At 53.0% G+C, this 17,936-nt stretch overlaps 1 protein-coding gene across 1 annotated transcript in view; it reads left to right on the top strand.

The window, feature by feature from the left end:
- The window catches only part of KDM2A (lysine (K)-specific demethylase 2A), a 28,817-nt gene that overhangs the window by 1,650 nt on the left and 9,231 nt on the right, over nt 1-17,936 (top strand). Inside the window, exons 3-10 of the mRNA XM_009886269.1 lie at nt 1,194-1,240; nt 1,614-1,792; nt 3,482-3,588; nt 4,170-4,263; nt 7,600-7,753; nt 9,599-9,714; nt 10,972-11,098; nt 12,558-12,979. Of these exons, the coding sequence (XP_009884571.1) occupies nt 1,194-1,240; nt 1,614-1,792; nt 3,482-3,588; nt 4,170-4,263; nt 7,600-7,753; nt 9,599-9,714; nt 10,972-11,098; nt 12,558-12,979 (1,246 nt within the window). The remainder of the gene's footprint in view (nt 1-1,193; nt 1,241-1,613; nt 1,793-3,481; nt 3,589-4,169; nt 4,264-7,599; nt 7,754-9,598; nt 9,715-10,971; nt 11,099-12,557; nt 12,980-17,936) is intronic.

Raw genomic sequence — 17,936 nt, 5'->3', positions numbered from 1 at the left:
AGGACTGAATTGGCTGTAGGTGATCACAATTCAACCAAACGTCTGGAAAGTTCTGCTGCTGCTCTGATGCAACATCTGTGTGGGGTTTTTTTCTTCGTAATACAGGCATCTATTGCCAGAGAGTCAAGCAGTTTGTAGTATTTCTGGCATTTTCCGGAATTCCAACCTTATTTGCCCAACACGATTACTTCTAAACTGTCATCTCTCTCTCTTACTGCAGTACATCAATTAAGGTTTACAGCTTTGAGGGTAAAGCTGTACTGATGATGTTTTATGATGTTCATATAAATACACTGTGGGGTGGTAGATGTAGTTTTAAGGCGAGTAGTACTGCATCAAAACATTACAGCTGTCTTTTACAAAATTAAAAAAAAAAATAATGGTCCGATCCAGTGTTCCTGCTGGGTGCAGTGTGGTTTTGGTTTTGATTAATTTGAAAGTGAGTGGAATAAATTAGCCCTAGCAAACTTGGTCAGAGCCAGTATCAGCACCGCTGCCCTTAACTCCCTTCACTGGCTGTGAATGGATGGGCAACACCTCACCCGGTGCGTGGTGTACTGTACTGTGATGAATTAGATAAGAAATTGTTCCGGGCTCGGTTTTAACTGCTAGGTGACTTGGGAGGGCACAGATTTGATACTGAGAATTACAGTGTGGGTGAAACTGGATTTCTCCTGAGCTTTTGGTTATTTCTCTGGGTCAAGAGCTGCTTGAATGGCTGCCCGCCCGTTCTGCCTGTGACAGCAGTGTTTGTACAGATGAGTATGCCAGTACAAACAGTCAGAGTAGTTATGCTGCGTCAGTGAAATATACTGCTTGTACTGGTCCGGCTATGTCCTTTTTATTGGGATAACTCATACGAGCAGTCTTGAAAATGAGCTAGGATTGCTTGAGCTCAAGGCCTGCTTGCTCGTTTGCCAGAAGCCACTGTACAACAGCTCATGCTCTAGAGATGGTATATCCTACTCCCAAATCTGCTTCCCTTGCCAGAAGTTGAGCCCGATGTTTCACTCCAGCACTCAGCCCAGACCTGTGCCCCCAGAGATCTAGTTGGCGTGGTCTTCACCCACACTCAAGAGGCGAAAAGAAGCATAATAGTATCTTCAGGGTGCCAACAGCGGGGGTTATAGGTGGGAAGGGTCTGCAACCAGAAGCGCTTCATGATTTTTTTTAGCAAGGTGTTTGTCCTGCAGGATGCCAGACCCGGACTTCAGCGTGAATGATGTGCGGCTGTGTGTCGGTAAGTGTCTGGGGATCACAGTGTGCCCCTGCTGCGCCCTGGGCAGATAGGGAGGAATGGGGAGAGTCATCCATTTGGTTTATCAAAGCTAGGGGTCTGGTTTTGTGGTTCCCTCAGTGTCTATCTGGTTCAACCTGAGCCGTCCTTTGCCAGTGTATCACAACTCCTATCTAACTGAGGAGTCTAGTTTGACCTGAAGCAGCTTCTGTTTCAACGTGGGTGTGGAAGAACATGAAGTTATGGGAGAGGTCAAGACGTTGCACCTACGTGTGGGTGGGTTCTTGAGGAAGGGTCCCATGTCTCCTGGAGTGTCTCTTCTGGGTGGTCCCCTGTGCACAGGGACGGTTCCAGTGACGCCTGTCTGTTCTGGCAGGGAGCCGACGGATGGTGGATGTCATGGATGTGAACACGCAGAGGGATATTGAGATGTCCATGGCACAGTGGGCACGCTACTACGAAACACCGGAGGCCGAGCGAGAGAAACTTTACAATGTCATCAGCCTGGAGTTCAGCCACACCAAACTGGAGAACCTGGTGCAGAGACCTGCTACGGTGAGCACGGCTCTTCCTTCTGCGGGAACGTCTTCTTCCCTTGCGCTTGTCCTCCGTAGGCAAGGTGCAGCCTGGCACTCGGCTGCAGGAGGAGAGGGACTGCTCGAAAGGTGCATGGGCTCGGGCAGGGATGTCACCGCTGTGCTCTGGAAGCTGCTGGAGCTGATCCTGTGTTTGACACGGACCTCATCTGCTATAGCTGATCTCACGGTCAGGCTGGAGCTGCACGGCCTGTGCATCCTTCAGCTGTAGTGACCGCGGTCAAGTCTCTGGCGTCTCGTTCTGCAGAGAGCTGACTTGTTCACTAGCTGTCAGTAATTAGAGAAATGGAAGTGATTGGATGAGGAGTAATTAGAGTGAAGTAACCTGCTCCTGCTGGCTGGTGATCAAGAACAGGCACAGGTTTGAACCTGAGTTTGAATAAGGAGGTCAGATTTGTGCTCGGCCGCAGTGGATGTCGGGAACAGCACGGGGACACTGGCTTCCATCCTCTCCCAGTTTGCTGATTCCACAGCCTGCCGGGATCTTGGCTGTCGTTCAGCCTTGGCCCTACCATTCCTCTCAGTGCCGTGCACTGCGCTGCTCTGGTGTTGGTGCAGAGCCCTCTCCCGCATCCTGCAGTAGCCATCGGCTCCGTTGTGACCAAAGAGAGGTGCAGGGCAGGGGTGGCTTGCCATAATGCATGGCCAGATGTAAAACTCCGGCATGGCCCGAATCGCACAGCAGAGCTAAACAACGCTTGCTGCGATCTGAGGGAGTAGCTGAAGCCTGGACGCTGGTTGAGCTTTGTGGTTTCCTTGCTGTTTGGAAACCGTGGTCTCGTTAGGACAGCAACCCTGTGTTCAGCTGGGACTCCAGAGGCTTGTGCAGCATGGCAGGGAGGGTTTCTGATGCAACGTGCCGAAATCTCTGAAGGCAGAGGAGGCCAAGACTGGAGGTGCGCTGGAAGAGGGGCAGGAGGCTGTTGGGGGGGGGAGAAAGGATTTGGCCCTTACTGAGGTGTGGAAGGTGGGATGGATGGGATGGGCATCCTGAGCTCCCTCTATAGGCGGTGGAGAGGAAGGGGCAGCTCTGTAGGGCCATTCACTTCTCTCTGTTAACTGTAGAGGGAGCCTGGACATCTCTGCCTGCTCTGGCTCTTCTGAAGCTTAGGGAGTTGAATCCCACCCTAGCAGGTGCTGCTCGGTGTGGTTTTTTTGTAAGCCCAGTGCATGGCAGTTCCTGCCTAGCCCCGAAGCAGAAAAGCAGCATCCCGGTACCACGCTTGGAATCTTGCCGTGGCGTTTGCTGCTTGTGTGAGTTCAGAGGCTCGCTGTACACCAAGCGCCATCAGAACAGCTGGTCCCAAATGCTTTACCTGTGGGATTGCACCAGTGGCATCGGGAAGGTTGGGCAAAAAGGGGGTGTCCTGACCATTAAGCTAACACCGGGGCTTCCTTCCCTTCCTTGGTCCCGTCGTTTGTTGTGGGTGTGCTCGGAGCTGGGCTGGCCGACACTCTGTGCGCAGCACCGCAGTGGCTTTGGTGAGCCCGGTGTGACCCTGCACGCCGCGGGCACCCAGCTGCGTGTGAGCTGTGGGCTTACCAGGCAGGCAATAGAGGTTTGAGCTTTCCCCTTTGCCTGGGGGTAGCAAAAGGGGTTATTGTGCCCCCTTCATCTCTACTCATCTCTCCCACCTTTCTGCTGTAGGTGGATTTGATTGACTGGGTTGATAACATGTGGCCCAGACACCTGAAGGAGAGTCAGACAGAGTCTACGAACGCTATCTTGGAGATGCAGTATCCAAAGGTGCAGAAGTAAGTGATCTCCTGAGCAGTTCCAGTGGGGGCAGGCAGCAAAGCATCTCTTGCAAGAAAACTCCCCAAGGGAGAAGCGCTTTGTACCAAGGCGAAGTGGGAGGAATAGTCTCTCGGTTTATTTCAGTGGGTGACACTTGTAAGGACACTGCAGTTAGTTATTTAAGCCCCTGCTGAAAGCGGGGTGGAAGGGAAGTAGCGTTGCTTCAAGGAACTCGCTGTGCTTTGGGGAAACTCTCGATGCTCAGCCAGTTGAGCTGCTAGACGCTGCCCATCCTGCCCTGTATGCCAGCCCTGTGACATGGGGGTTTCTAGAGCTGCCGGGTATGTGAGGATGAAAGCTCTCCTCTTGCCTGGAGTAGATCTTTTTGTGGGGATGTGATATAAAGGCAAAGTGAGCTCTCCTGCAAACCACCACCTCCGGCAGCTAAAGTGCTTAGCGCTGCAGTAATTGGCTTCTGGCACTGCTCTGAGCCATTGGCCTGGGTTTGGGCAGCCCATTCCCTTTAAATATGTTGTATGTGCTTTAAAATGTGGATCGTTGCTCTTTTTCACTTTATCGTCATCTTATTTTCTGCCAGGTACTGTCTGATGAGCGTCAAGGGCTGCTACACAGATTTCCACGTGGACTTCGGTGGTACCTCTGTGTGGTACCACATCCACCGAGGGGGAAAGGTAGGAGGACAGTCCTTGTTGCGAAGGTTACAGGTGCTTTAGTAAAGTGGCTTTTAGTCTGTTCGCTTGTTGATCCTTGAAGGTACAGATCCCAGACAGCAAATTGAAGTCTTTCTACCCTAAACTTGTTTATCTGTGATTCTTGGAAGTAGTTCAGGCCCTCAGAGGTCCACCAGGCACGGGCTAAAAACCCATGCTGTAGAGATGATGCTGGGACAGCCTTATAAAAGGCTAAATGACATGGAGTAGAATAACCCAGTTCATCGAGTGCCTTGGGCTTCTGAGAGATCATTTGGCTTCATGGCTGGTCACCTCTTGGTGTGGTGCAAATAGCACGCTGGGAGTAGCAGCAGACCGAAGAAAGGTAATTAAAGATAAAATGGAGCCTCTCCTAAAGGGAAGCTGTCCAGGAGTTTTAAATAGCCAAGAGATGTGTGAGGGATCATCTTAAAACATCAAGTGATTTCAAAATCAGAAGCCTTTGAACTAAAGGTGGGTGACAGGTCTTCACTACAGAATCCCAGACTGGTGGGGGTGGGAAGAGCCCTCTGGAGCTCCCCCATCCCACCCCCCGCCAGAGCAGGGGCACCTCCAGCAGTGGCACAGGACGGCGTCCAGGCGGGTTTGGGATGGCTCCGGAGTGGGAGGCTTCACAACCTCTCTGGGCAGCCTGTGCCACTGCTCTGCCGCCCTCACAGCAAAGAAATCCCTCCTCATGTTTAGATGGAACTTCCTATGCTCAAGTTTGTGCCCGTTCCCTCTTGTCCTGTCACTGGGCACCGCTGGAACAAGACTGTCCCCATCCCCCGGCACCCTCCCGTTGAGGATTTATAAGTATTGATGAGATCCCCCCTCAGTCTTCTCTTCTCCAGACTGAAAAGCCCCACGTCCCTCAGCCTTTCCTCAGCAGAAAGATGCTCCGATCCCCTGATCATCTTAGCAGCCCTTTGCTGGACCCTCTCCAGCAGTTCCCCATCCCTCTTGAAAACCCCTTGTCATGGTTTAACCCCAGCTGGTGACTATGCCCAAGAGTAAAGTGAGAAAAAACTTGTGGGTTGAGATAAAGGTAGAGCAAAAGCCACGCACGCAAGTAGAGCAAAACAAGGAATTCATTCACTGCTTCCCGTCGGCAGGCGGGTGTTCAGCCATCTCCAGGAAAGCCGGGCTCCGTCACATGTAACGGTTGCATGGGGAGACAAAGATCATAACTCCAAACGTCCCCTCTTTCCTCCTTCCTCCCCCATCTTTATTTACTGAGCGTGACATCACACGGCATGGAATGTCCCTCTGGTCAGTTGGGGTCAGCTGTCCCGGCTGTGTCCCCTCCCAACTTCTCGTGCCCCCCCCCCAGCCCGCTCCCTGTCTGGTGCGAGGAGCAGAAAAGGCCTTGAGCGCTTAGCGACAGCCGAAAACGTCAGTGTGCTATGAACGCTATTTCTCATCCCAAATCCAAAACGCAGCACTACCCCAGCCCCTAGCAAGAAAGTCAATTCCATCCCAGCTGAAACCGTGACACCTCTCCAATGGTTTCTGGTGAGAAGTGGCTCTGAAACAGCGTCAGATTTGAGCTGCTTGTCTGGAATCGCTTCCTGTAACTCAGCCCAAGATGCGAAAGGTGAACCCCAGGCTCCATCGAGCTTGAGTTTGGTTACAGATTTCATCTGAGTGCAGTGTTTGTTCCTGGATGGGTGGCTTCCAGTTATAATTGCGGAGGGATTTCCCTGTGCCGGGCATCCGTCAGTCCCAGCCGTGTGTGGTACTGGGGCCTGGCTTGGAAGAAATCTGTCTGGAAGGGGATCTGGGAAGGCGCCAAGTCCTCCCGCTTGCCCTTAGGATTGCACCTTACGCTCCCCTTGCAGGTAGGGATGTTGTATTTGTTCTCTCAACTTTCAGAAAACAGATCTGGAATAGTTTGGGTGCTGTATCACTGCAGGGGGTAGCTAGTACTTGAATAACGAAGTCGGACGCCTTAGCTCGCAATTCCGCTACCCTCGAGAGCATAGTCATGTTCCGAGCACGACACTTAAGTCAATCTGAAGTCCTTGCTGGGAAAACTTCCTCTCCAACTGCCGTTGGCTGGATGCGCCCGTTGTCACGGGACTGGGTCTGTGCTTTGGCGTTATCGCTGTAAGAGCGTGGAAGAGCTCGTATTCAGGTTTTTGCTAGCTGCAGTTGTCAGCTCTGCTGTAGTCGAGGAGGCTCTGCGCTGCTGTGTGGGGAGGGTGGCGATGCAGACAGACTTATCTTAGTGCATTTGAATCGATGCAGTCAGAGCAGCAAAATCTGGTGGTAGCTCAGCTCAGTATTTTTAGGAAAAGCTAATGTGGAGGAAAATATCCTGTAGTGCGGGATTTACCAAAGGCAGGTCCCACCTCTTGCCCAGCAAAATGCATCTCAGCTCCGAGCTTAACCCTTGTGAGAGATTAGAAGACACTTCACGGCTTCTGATAAAGACCATCAACCATCTAGGGCTGAATTCATCAAGGAGACGATGGTAAAAAAGGCTGCCTGTGGTGGCTGGACGTCTCCTGAGAAAGAGCCTTGGACATCCTTAGGATAGGGAGCCCTTTCGCTTGTACCTGCTGGGAAGGAACTGTCCATCTGAAGGCGGTTGGATGGGCTCCCTCCGCAGGCGGTGAAGGCAGATCTCTAGGAAAAAAAACAAACCTCTTGTAGCTTCCTCAGGACAAGTCCTGGGCAATTATTCCATCCCATCTTTCTCTGCTGACTTAGACTAGGTTCAGGGAACACAGCGATCTCTGCCCGCCCTGAAGAATCTGGGCTTTTCACTCACTTTTCCTTGTAAAGGAGATGTAGTTGCCAGACTTACCAGCGATTCTGATGGTTTGTGGCTCCAGTGCTTTCTCCCAACGGACGAGCTAACGGTCTCTGAAGAGCCTAGTTGGGGATGGATATCTGCTTGCCACCCGTATCGCAGGGAGCCAGACGGGTGCAAATCTCTAGTTCAGTCGTAGCTCTTACTAACGTGGCAGAAACATGCAGGTAAACATCTCCTTTGTCTCTAACACTCTGGTGTCTTTGGTGGACTCTATATCACTTGACCTTGTGAATAATAATTTACAAAGCTCAGTCTATCTGTGGTGCTCGGTGTGTCGGGTCAGGAAGGACCTTGTTCGGCAGGTTGCCCTCTCAAATAGGACAGCTGTTTAGGTCACTTTACTGGGAATTCCTGCAGATTTGTGTCCTTTGTGGGTGGGGAGAGGAAGAGATTTAGATGTATGGAGAGGGAGTGGGGCCGGTTTGAAAGAAGCAGGGGATAGTCAGTAGCTGTTAATTACATGATGACTTACATACATGTGTTGTCTTTATTTGCAGATCTTCTGGCTGATCCCTCCTACGCCCCAAAACCTGGAGCTCTATGAAAACTGGCTTCTCTCAGGGAAGCAGGGAGACATTTTTCTTGGGGACAGAGTGTCAGAGTGCCAGCGCATCGAGCTCAAGCAGGGCTACACATTTGTCATCCCCTCAGGTACCAGAGGGTAGGCAGGGGCGTCCTGGCCTTTCCCAGGGTTGTGGCAAGAGGCTGAAATTCCTGGGACACGAGCAAAATCAGAATAGGCAGGATTTAGCTTCCTCCTTCATGAGTGACTGGGAGAGGGAGATATGATGCGGCTCTGTCCTCTTGCTTGCCGGCTCCCTAAAACATGCCTGTCATGGCACTGTGGATTCAGCCTAAGTGACAAGAAAGCCGTAGCTGCCTCACATCACGCTTGATCAATTATTAAAGGAGGCTTTCCCAGAGCCCATCATGTTGACATGCGGAGCAGTGCACGTTGAGGACAAGGCAGCACAGCTCCTCGGCTTCCTGGGTGTCTCCTGAAACCTCTGCGGAGTTATGTTCAAATTGTGAAGGAAGGCAGGGGGCCAGTGATGTGAGTTTAAGGAACGAGATGACTGCGCTGGACGCGAGAAAAGACAGTCGAACAGTCTGCATGTACTGGAGATAGGAGGACTGGAAATCGTGTAGCTAGAAGCAGGTGTTGGAAAAGGCTGAAACCCAGTAGGGAGCTGGGGAGCAGTAACATGGAGAGACTTGCAGGTAACTGCTTTGCAGAGGGCATGGACAAGGAGGCTTTGAGGTTGGGAGTGGGAACCCTCTCAAGAGTTAAGAGAAATCTTTAGCCTGACTCGGTTTAGCAAGCAGAATAATTGGAGGGCGTCAGCAATGTCTTGCATGCACAGTTAGTACAGTGCTGTGCTGGAAAACGGCAAAAGCAGAAGAGATGAGGCAGATGAAACAGCAGCTCGGGTTGGCTGTTTGTGAGGACTGGCTCGTGGACATGATGCAGAGCCGGGATGTCTGCAAAGTGGTGTGCTTCCGCTAGGGAATACTCCCTTGTAAGGAGAAAGATCGTTAGACCCCTTTTGAGTCTTCTAATAAAACTGTTGCATAAAAATTGAGTCCGTAAGACTGTCTCAGATGGCAAAGGATGCTGTAACCTGCCATTTCATCTCCAACAGCGGTGGAGGAATAAGCTGTGTTGTACACATGTACCCCTGTAGCTTCCAGCAAGACCGGGGACGAAAAGCACCAGGGGCTGCACGAGTTACTCACTTCTGTCGTGGTACCATGACTGAAACTTCTTGTGAATTGAGTGGCTTTGCCCAAGGGAAACCCATGCTGGAATTCCCAAAATGTTGGGCTTGACTGGATTGCCTTGGAGATAGCAGAGCTGGGTCTAGAGTTGCTTTGAGGGTTCTTTAATTGTTGAACAGACTTTGGAAGACTGGTTTTCCTTGCTGCTGGTGTTTTTAGGCCTAATGCAGCTAGGAAGCAGCTTTGCAGAGACACCAGGATGACAAAGTGCTATGGACAGGAGGTGGATACCGGCACGTGTGCCACCATGGGAGGACAAGAGACCAGATCCATAGGTGTATTTAAGTGTCTAAGCACAAGGCTGCCTCTAGCTCTTAGATGGGTCGAGTGAGCTGCGTATTGAGTCATTTGGTAGTGACGCTTCAGAAAAGGTGAACATCGTTGCTGTACCGCAGCAATGTCCACCCTCCTCAAAGAGCTGGAGTCTACGTGGTCCCTTCCGACCCCCCGGCTGCTGCTAGGGCTGGCTGATGTGACAAGGGGTCCGTAGCTGGTCTGTGTGTTTGCAGCTAACTTGGCTGCGGGTGAAGGGTGCAACTGTCAGGGTGGACTTAGCAGAGCAGCGTGGAGGTTGTGTGGATTCGACGGCCCTGCTCTGAAGAGCACAGCTCGTAAGAGGTTGCGAAGGAATTGGAATTAGTAGGGACTGTCAGTTGTGAGACTCTGACCTCACCCAGTCGCTCAGAAGGATTCTTCAAACTCCGCTTTCTCTCCAAGGTTGGATCCATGCTGTGTACACTCCCATGGACACGCTGGTTTTCGGAGGCAACTTCTTACACAGCTTCAACATCCCTATGCAGCTCCGGATCTACAGCATCGAAGACCGCACGCGGGTAAGGACCTACGGGAGAGCTGGGGGGACGTGACCTTCTGGGATGGTGGGGAGGGCGCAGCCAAGAGCAGTGGTGTGCAGGCAGGCGAGTTCCATCTCACCCTGCGACGGATTGCTCCGACTCCAGCTGTCTGGAAGCGAGATGTCCTAACCTGCTGCAGGTACAGGCAGGAACTTGGGCAGAGAGAGGGACAGCCTGCGATGTGCCCTGAGGCTTGTTGTGTCCCTTCGTACTGCCTCCAGTCTGACACCAGGCTTCCGAAGGGTCTGGAAACTTCGCTGTGAGTGTGATGGGGATCTCCCCTGGCCGCCTGAAGAGAAAGGCGGCAACGTGTCCATGGGAGTGCATCCAGTATGTTGCCTCTTCCCTTACCTGGTTGCTTTCTGCTGCTGCTTGGTGTTGATTTTAGACCTCGGTGTGGTCTAAGATGACTGAAACTAAATGCTTCCTGAGGTCTTGAGCAGAGAATGCTGTTGGCAGGTGGGTGTTCTCGCTTGCTCCTTGTGGAGACGCGGATCCTGTAGTGCTCAGCTCCTTCGGGGAAGCTTCAGGACATGCCTGCGCTGTGACGGACAGACTGTTGGCTGAAGCAGTTCAGGGTGCCGCAGCAGGCAGGACCTGTGGGTTAGCACTCAGATGTCAGACCATCATCCAGAGCAGCTGAGACATATGTAGAGTGTGTGCCTGTGTGGCCTCAGGAAGGCGCGAGGCAAGCAGCACGGTCGGGGGCATCTTCTGCCTGCGTGCAAATCGCTGGCGCCCGTTTGACAGAGCCCCAGTAGCACTCTGCTAAACGGCTGAGCTGGTGACACCTCTCTTAATAGACCAACCCTTTCCCTCCCCCCGTACAAATACTGTCAGATGCTGTGCTGGGGCTTGGGAATAGGGCTTGAACCGTTACCTTCCACTGAAATCTTTTGTGGCATCTGCCACTTTTTTTTTTTTTTTCCTCGTACTAATGAGAAGGAGGTCTGCGGGGGAAGAGCTGCAACCCTAACAAAGAAAAATGAAATGTTAATGGCTTGCGAGTGAGTAGTGCCTGGTCTCTGCCCTGCCTGGTGATAATATCCTTCTGCAAAGAGAATTACATCAGGCTGCCAGAAGCATGAATGATGCTGTTAAACATGTACGTGCGTTTCCTGTCTCTCAGGAGGGGATCGGTCTGGTTTGAGGCAGCAGTAATAAGAGCTCTATCTCCGCGCAGCCCTGTGGTGAAGGAAGCCTGAGCTGATCCCCTTCCCCTTGCCTCTTCTGCAGGTCCCAAATAAGTTTCGTTATCCCTTCTATTACGAGATGTGTTGGTACGTGTTGGAGCGCTACGTCTACTGCATCACCAGCCGCTCCCATCTGACCAAGGACTTCCAGAAGGAATCGCTCAGTATGGGTAAGCATTTATTCCTTCCTCAACCCTATCAAAGGGGTTTCTTCCACCCTCCCGCTGGGGTACTGTCTGGCTCAGCAGCGCGGTGGGCAGCAGAGGGCTCCGAGGGAAGAATTTGGGACCGTCACTTCCTCACTTTCACAAGGTGGTTTCTTTGGGTATTTCCTCCCTTTTCGCTGTTTGTTGGAGGACACCGCAGAATGGCCGAAGGAGATGTGATTTCTTTCTTTTCCTTTGAGCGAGAAGTCAAAACTAGCCAGACTTTTGCTTCCTCTTTTGCCCCTGCAACAGGCCAGGTTCCTTGCAGCTGCAAAACCAGCACACAAGTTCCTGGCCTTGCTGGTACACGCAAAGGCTTTAACAGAAGAGGTAGAGGGAAGTCGCAGTAACCACCGCTGTGCTGCGGGCTGTGCAGCAGTAATGCTTTCTTGCTGATCGGGGCCTTCCTGTGCACAGAATTTTAAAGTGCTGTCAAGGTTACATGGAAGGGAGGGAAGGAGTCTCTCGCAAAAGGAACGTTTGGCCTCCGTACAGCCAAGGCGTGTGGGGCCTGAGCGGTGATTCAAAAGATGATTCCTTAGAGACCCTTCTTCCCAGTGGGAGAGCGCTGGATAGCCTCTACCCAAAGCCCTTGAAGCGAATCTGTCCTCGCCTCGCGTAAGAGGCTGTAGATGCTGATTCCTGGGTGCCTCTCCTCACAGCCTCTTCAGGGCTTTCGATTTCTCTCCGAGGGGCCCTAGCAGAGGGACACAGCTCCCAGCTCTTGTCCTTCTCCTGTGGCCTTCTTGAGATCTCCCTCAGCATTTTGTCTGGGAAAGGCCATCTCCGTCCTCCTCCTGCCTGGGGACCTCCGGCACCTTCATCGCCTTTTCTCTGCCACTGAGCAGTGTGAAGTGGGAGGTAGTGCAGAGAGCTGAAAGGAAGGGAGGGGTGTTTTATTGCACGCAGTCGGGCTCAGAGACCTCACGGTCATCTAGTGAGTCCACATCCTCTTTTCTCCCATCATGAAGGCAGGATCAAGGTCCCAAGTCACTTGCAGGACTGGATGAATGGAGATCCCAAGTCCTCCAAAGCAAAGTCTGGTCGGACGGGGCGTTGAGCAACCTGGTCTAGTGGAAGGTGTCCCTGGCCATGGCAGGGGGGTTGGATTTGATGATCTTTAAAGGTCCCTTCCAACACAAACAATTCCAGGATTCCATTAAATTCAGTCGAGTGTTGCTCTCTCCTCTTCTGGGAGGTTTTCCCATGTCCTGTGCCTCATCTTCCCACAAAACAAGCCAGGAACGGGAAGGGGTTTTAGCTGTTCTTTTCCAGGCACTATGTGCCCCATCATTTCCTCTCGCTTTGTCCCCGTATGTATCTGTTGCTCCAGCATCTCTGGTAACTGGGGGGATTCCTCATGAAACTGAACGCCTCCTGTGAGCCACTGTGCTCTTCTCTCACTCTTTCTCCATCATGGCAGATATGGAGCTGAGCTCCTCGGACTCGGTAAACATGGAAGAGGAGGAAGAAGAAGAAGAAGAGGAGGATGCAGCAGGGAAGGAACCCAGGCGACCGGTCACAAGGCGGTCCATTCTCACCAGCCCAATAGCCAACGGTGCCAATGTGGACTATGATGAACTGGGCAAGAGCTGCCGGAGCAGCCTGCCGGGTCTGAAGAAGACCCCATCTATAGACTCTTCTGACTCCAGCCGGGGCTCCCAAAACGGCCAGGCCTGGGACCCGAATGGTGGCAGCCCGCGCAAGAGCAGGAAGGTGCACCTGACGCAGTTTGAGCTGGAGGGGCTGCGCTGCCTCGTGGACAAACTGGAGTCGCTCCCTCTGCACAAGAAGTGCGTTCCCACCGGCATTGAGGATGAGGACGCCCTCATCGCTGACGTCAAGGTACGTAGGCACGAGGGAGCCGCAGGCGTTGCCGTTCCTCGGGGCTGCCAGGTCTCATCTGCTTTCTTGTGGCGTTGGAGGTGGAAAGGCATTTGCCCGTAAGGAGACTGTGCTTGACGCTGATCTTGCCTCTGTCCTGCGCAAAGGGGGTGATGTGTCTGCAGGCTTGGTGTCCTCTTCTTCCTCTCTGTGAGGCTGAGGTTATACCAGCTTGTGCTGAGGACAGCCCTTGTTTGGATTTTGGGTCAGGGCTAGCAGGAGCAGTTACTGCTCCCTGCCAGCGTGGCTGAGACTCCTCTGGGGACGTTCTGGGCCCTGTCTGGGTCCCTTACGGGTGTCAGTGCAAGAGCGCTTGTTTGCCACGCGGTTCGTTTCCAGTTCTGGCTGTGGACTCCTTGCGCTGTGGGACACTGTGACAGTGGGAGCCCATTCCTTGCCTCAGGTGGATTTGGCCGTGTTTCTTTGGGTTGTTTGCAGAGGATGTGACCTTACGTTATATCCGTCTGTGGGGTTTTTTTTTCTTTTTTCTTTTTTTTTTTTTCCTTTCCCCTGCCCTGCTTTACACCCTGAGCTGTATCTGCCAGATCTGCTGTGCTGACTCCATGAGCTTTGGTGTTTTAGCCCTTTCGGCACTGAAATGAGAATGTCAGCCTCGCTCTATTCTCCAAAAGTCCATTTTAGTCCCTAAAACCACAGTTACCTTCTGCTCCCTTCCTTGCTGATGGTCATCTGTTCAGCTGCTTGACTGTACCAAAGCTGTCACGCAGATACAGCCATGGGTGCATCCTCGTCTTTGCTGTCATGTTTCTTTTCCAAGTGCTGTCTCCTGATCTTTTTTTTTTTATTATTTTTGGGGCGAGGGGGGGGGAGGGTGGGGGGTGGTATTTGGTAAATCCGGTGCTCTGCTGCATTTGGAGCAGAGGGTGCTGCTCTGGGGTCCCAGGGTGGGCTGTTGTTTGCAAGCTGAGCTCTGGTGGAGCTTGGCTGAAGGAGTGGGAGTAGGTGCTGGTAGTGGGCTGCAATTCTGGTTTCCTGTGGCTTTTTCAAGTGCGCCGTGTATGCCGTGGCCTTTGAGTACGCAGCGCGTGTGTTTCTGAGCCACTGCAGTGTGGTGGCTTCAGCCCTACCGCGGACCGTACAATGATGCTCTAAAGAAACTCACGCTGAGCTGCGAGCGCAGCGTTTCACCCTCGGACCAAGAAGTGTCGTCTGTTGGGTGGTTTGAAGGCAGAGCATTCAGGGTTGTCGGTGTTCAGCTGGGTTTTGAGACTTTTCAAAGGACTTGTTATGTTCTGGAGCTAACGGACATGTGCCTCTGGTTTTGATGTGACCCACCAGCGCCCCGTGTCCAGTTGGACCTCGCGGATGAGCTGCGGGTGAAAGTCCCTGCAGTCTGGTGAGAGCAAACCGCTTCCCTGCAGGACTTGTTCCATAACGCTGGCTGTCCTCTGAGGTTCAGAAGTATCCTGAGCTGCAGGACTCTGTCCCTCAGGACTAGTGGCCTCACAAGTAAAACCTGTGCTACAGGGTGTCCTCGAGGCGTGAAGGTCCTTAGTCATCAGGCTGCAGTGGCTGGAGAAAACAGGACAAGTTTGTCAAACTACAGCAAACCTCTACTTTCAAAACTGACATTTTCCTTAGGGGTGATGGAACTGGCAAATGTAGGCTGGCTTATAAAAACCTGAAAAGGGGTAAGATATTTCTAGCTAAACCTTTTAACTCCTCTGGTCACTGAAAAACCAAATGAGTGAAGGGTCTAATTTTCAATAACAGGAGCTTGTATGGAGAACACCTTATTCTATTTTATTTTTTTTTAAGGCGGGACAAGCTGTTACCAAGCCAGAGGTGTGGCTTATCTCTCCACCTGTAACTCATCATGTGGGGTACAGGTCCTATTTCAGTCGCGTTTCCTATATAAGCTTTGGTATAACTCCCTCCTCTAATAGCTTTTGTGTTCTTGTGCAACTGTAACTGACATCTCCCAGGACGCAGTCCTGCCGGGGCTGTGCGAAAGCTCAGCGCTTCCCTCCGCCGTTCTTTTTCCAACGCTCCTGCCTTCCCTCCCAGCTCGCAGAGGTATGATCTGTGGGGGATCTCTCGTGCTGCCCCCACCCCAGACCTGGATCCCTTCGGTTCATCTGCTATTTCTCTTTATGCACTAGTGGAAAACTACAACCTAATCCATCTTCAGTGACCTAAGCTAAACGGAAAGCCTATGTCCTCCACAGTGTCTTAGCCTGATTTTGGGAGCATCGGTCTCCAGCAGGTACTCTTACCCTTACGTCACCAAATGAGGTCATTAACAGACCTGGGATCTGGCCGAGAGGACTGTTGGGAAAGACCCGCTCTAGAGAACTGAAGAACCAATGTGTTTTCAGCACTCGCCAACTTTGCTGCCGTCACTACGTAGCTGTCTTCCAGTTAGGCAGACGCTGCGTTTTGGAAGGCTTTCGTGGCTGTGGCCTGCATGTGTATTTGGTCTGTCTGCTAGCCAGGGTCAGAACGTGGCGTTTTCTCATCGTAGACCCCAGACATGCAGGTAGTGACCTGGCACCTTGATCTCCCGTTAGATCAAACGTCCTACTGTGCTTCCTGCCACCTTCTGCTAACTGGTGTCCCTGGGCACACGGGAGCAGGCACGGAGCAGAAAAATGCTGCCTCTTCCCACAGTGTCTTATATAGTGATCGTAACTTCAGGATGTCCATGTGTTGGGTCCTGTGAAGAAATACGTTTCTGTGTCCTGTCAAGAGTTAGCCATCACATGGTGCGACACGACACTTTGGATGTGACAAAGATGTGCTTCCAGCTCCATGGCAGGCGAGATTGTCCGCCTTCTGAGACTCTGTAAACAAAGCTGCATCGAGCATCTTGGAAGAGCGTGTTGCCACCTCTGCCTCACCTGAACCTTTCTGGCTTTGCTTGTCTCCCTTGGAAAGCTCCTGGTGACACCACATCGCTGCCTTCTGAACCGGTGACCGGCAGCTGCTTTCCAGTGGCTTAAACGGGAGAGCCTGCAGAAATCAAAAAGGCTTCTAGCACCGCCTCAGGAGGAGGTCTGCCTTTGCCAAACGAGGTTGTGACGTGTCGCTTTGTAGCACTGTTGTCTTGCTGAAAAATCTCCATGCCTCCGTGCATGGCCTGGACTGGGGTTGTTGGAAAGATCGTTAGCAAAGAGGGAACTTCCGAGAGGTCCCATTATCTTTTGACTGCTTCAGTCCATCACTTCTGACCCCTCTTGGGGCGTGCTGGTTTCCTTCATTTAGGCTTCAGAGGAGCAGGAGGGTTCATGAGGCTTTGGCTTTAGAGCTGTCAGACCTGCTGTCCACTGACTTGTGGGGACCTGAGCCCACATTTCAACCATTTGCGTGCCACCGAGCCCTGCAGTAACTGGCACAAATGGGTTATATTTGGGCTGTGGATGGTGGTGTTGGAGCACCAAGCATTGTAGAAACAAGAAGAGCCTCTCCTAAAAATGCAGATCCTGTCTCCAGAACCTCGTCTCAAAGCCTCTGGTCTGGCATTGCCCACGTACCTGGTTCCGTGTTGTGCTGGGTCTCCCCGTGGTCAGAGACGTCTCCTCGCTCCTCTACAAACCCATGTTACTCCTCTCATTTGCCTGGTCTGCTCCTCCTGTGGGTCGCATCTGCCTGAAAACCTTCCCCGTGCCTCCTGCTCTCTTTTCCCTGCCCCAGTAAATCTGCCAGCTGGAATCTGCTTTCCCAAGACAGTTTGTTTCTCCAGGTGCTCCCATCTAAGAGAAGCGGCAAACATGTCAGCCTGCTGAAGCCCAGGGGTTGGAAAAGCGCTGATGAGCGCCCTTGGGAGGAGCGAGTGGTCTGAGGGCGCTCCGCTCCCTCTCCGTGGCCGTGGGGACAGTGTGCACGGTCTCCCATTTGCTGCAGGGAAGCAGGACAGAGAGAGGACTTGGTGAGGAACGGGGGCTGCCTTCACCAGCGATGGAAGAGGACGGCCAGGGTGGCCCGTGAGCTGTGCCGAAAAGGTCCCCCCTTGGTGGGACAGCAGTGGCCACCCTCCTGCCTGCGGGTCAGGTGAGACTGAACCTCAGTGTGAAGCGCTGAGCTGCGCTCGTGGCCCTCCTCCCCGTGCCTGTGCCAGCGGTGTGACGTCCATGAGATCCCTGACACGTCCACCATCGCTGTCCAAATGGGAGCGCCGCAGCCTGGAGCACGCGGGGCCAAAGACCCCTGCGCCGTCCTGCCTGACCGGGTGTCACCTCAGCCTGCCATCTCCATCTGATGTGCTTGACCTTGGCAACGTGACTGAGGAGCCACCCTGCACCTCTTCCGTGCTGGTCCAAACCACGCTGCAGGGCTGGGTGTCCCCAGTGCGATGCAGAGAGCGGGATCCGCGGAGAGCCTGTCCCAGGGGCCCGAGGGTGTCGTTGGCAGTTCAGGTGGTGACAGTCTGGACTCAGGTGTCCGCTCAGGGTGGCTCAGTGGCTTCCTGGGCTCTCCAGGGGCAGGAGACACAAAAGCTGAGGGCCAGCAAGATGTTTTGGCTGCAATCAGGAGTGGGAGCAGTCACTGTTCTGCTTTGGGGAGCTTGCTTTATCTCAAGAGCTTCCTCCATTTTAATTGCGGTGGTCTGGAGGCGGGGTGGGGGGTGTCTGGGGGAGCTGAGGTTGGTCGGGCAGACGTCGCTTCACCCGGTGTGGGTTTGTCCCCCTCTAGCGGTTAGGTCACCGGTGGCTTTGGGACTACAGCCGCTCCCAAACTTAGCTGACGGGATGCTTGTCAGGGAAGGTTCGTGCATCCAGGTCGGGAGGCTGCGGGTGCAGTCCCTGCAGCCCGTGTGGTTTTTTGGGGCTGATCTCCCGATCTCCTTTGCCTTCATTTTAAAAGCCCTTTCTCCCCGCTCACGCCAATGCTGTCTCCTAGATCCAGGTGGGTTCGGCTTCCAGCAGGAACACCCCCCCCACCCCCCCACCCCCCACCC

This window comes from Charadrius vociferus, unplaced genomic scaffold (assembly GCF_000708025.1).
Source record: "Charadrius vociferus isolate BGI_N301 unplaced genomic scaffold, ASM70802v2 scaffold115, whole genome shotgun sequence".
Lineage (NCBI taxonomy): Eukaryota > Metazoa > Chordata > Aves > Charadriiformes > Charadriidae > Charadrius > Charadrius vociferus.
The sequence above is the reverse complement of the archived record's forward strand: the minus strand, read 5'-3'. Positions and strand labels throughout refer to the sequence as shown.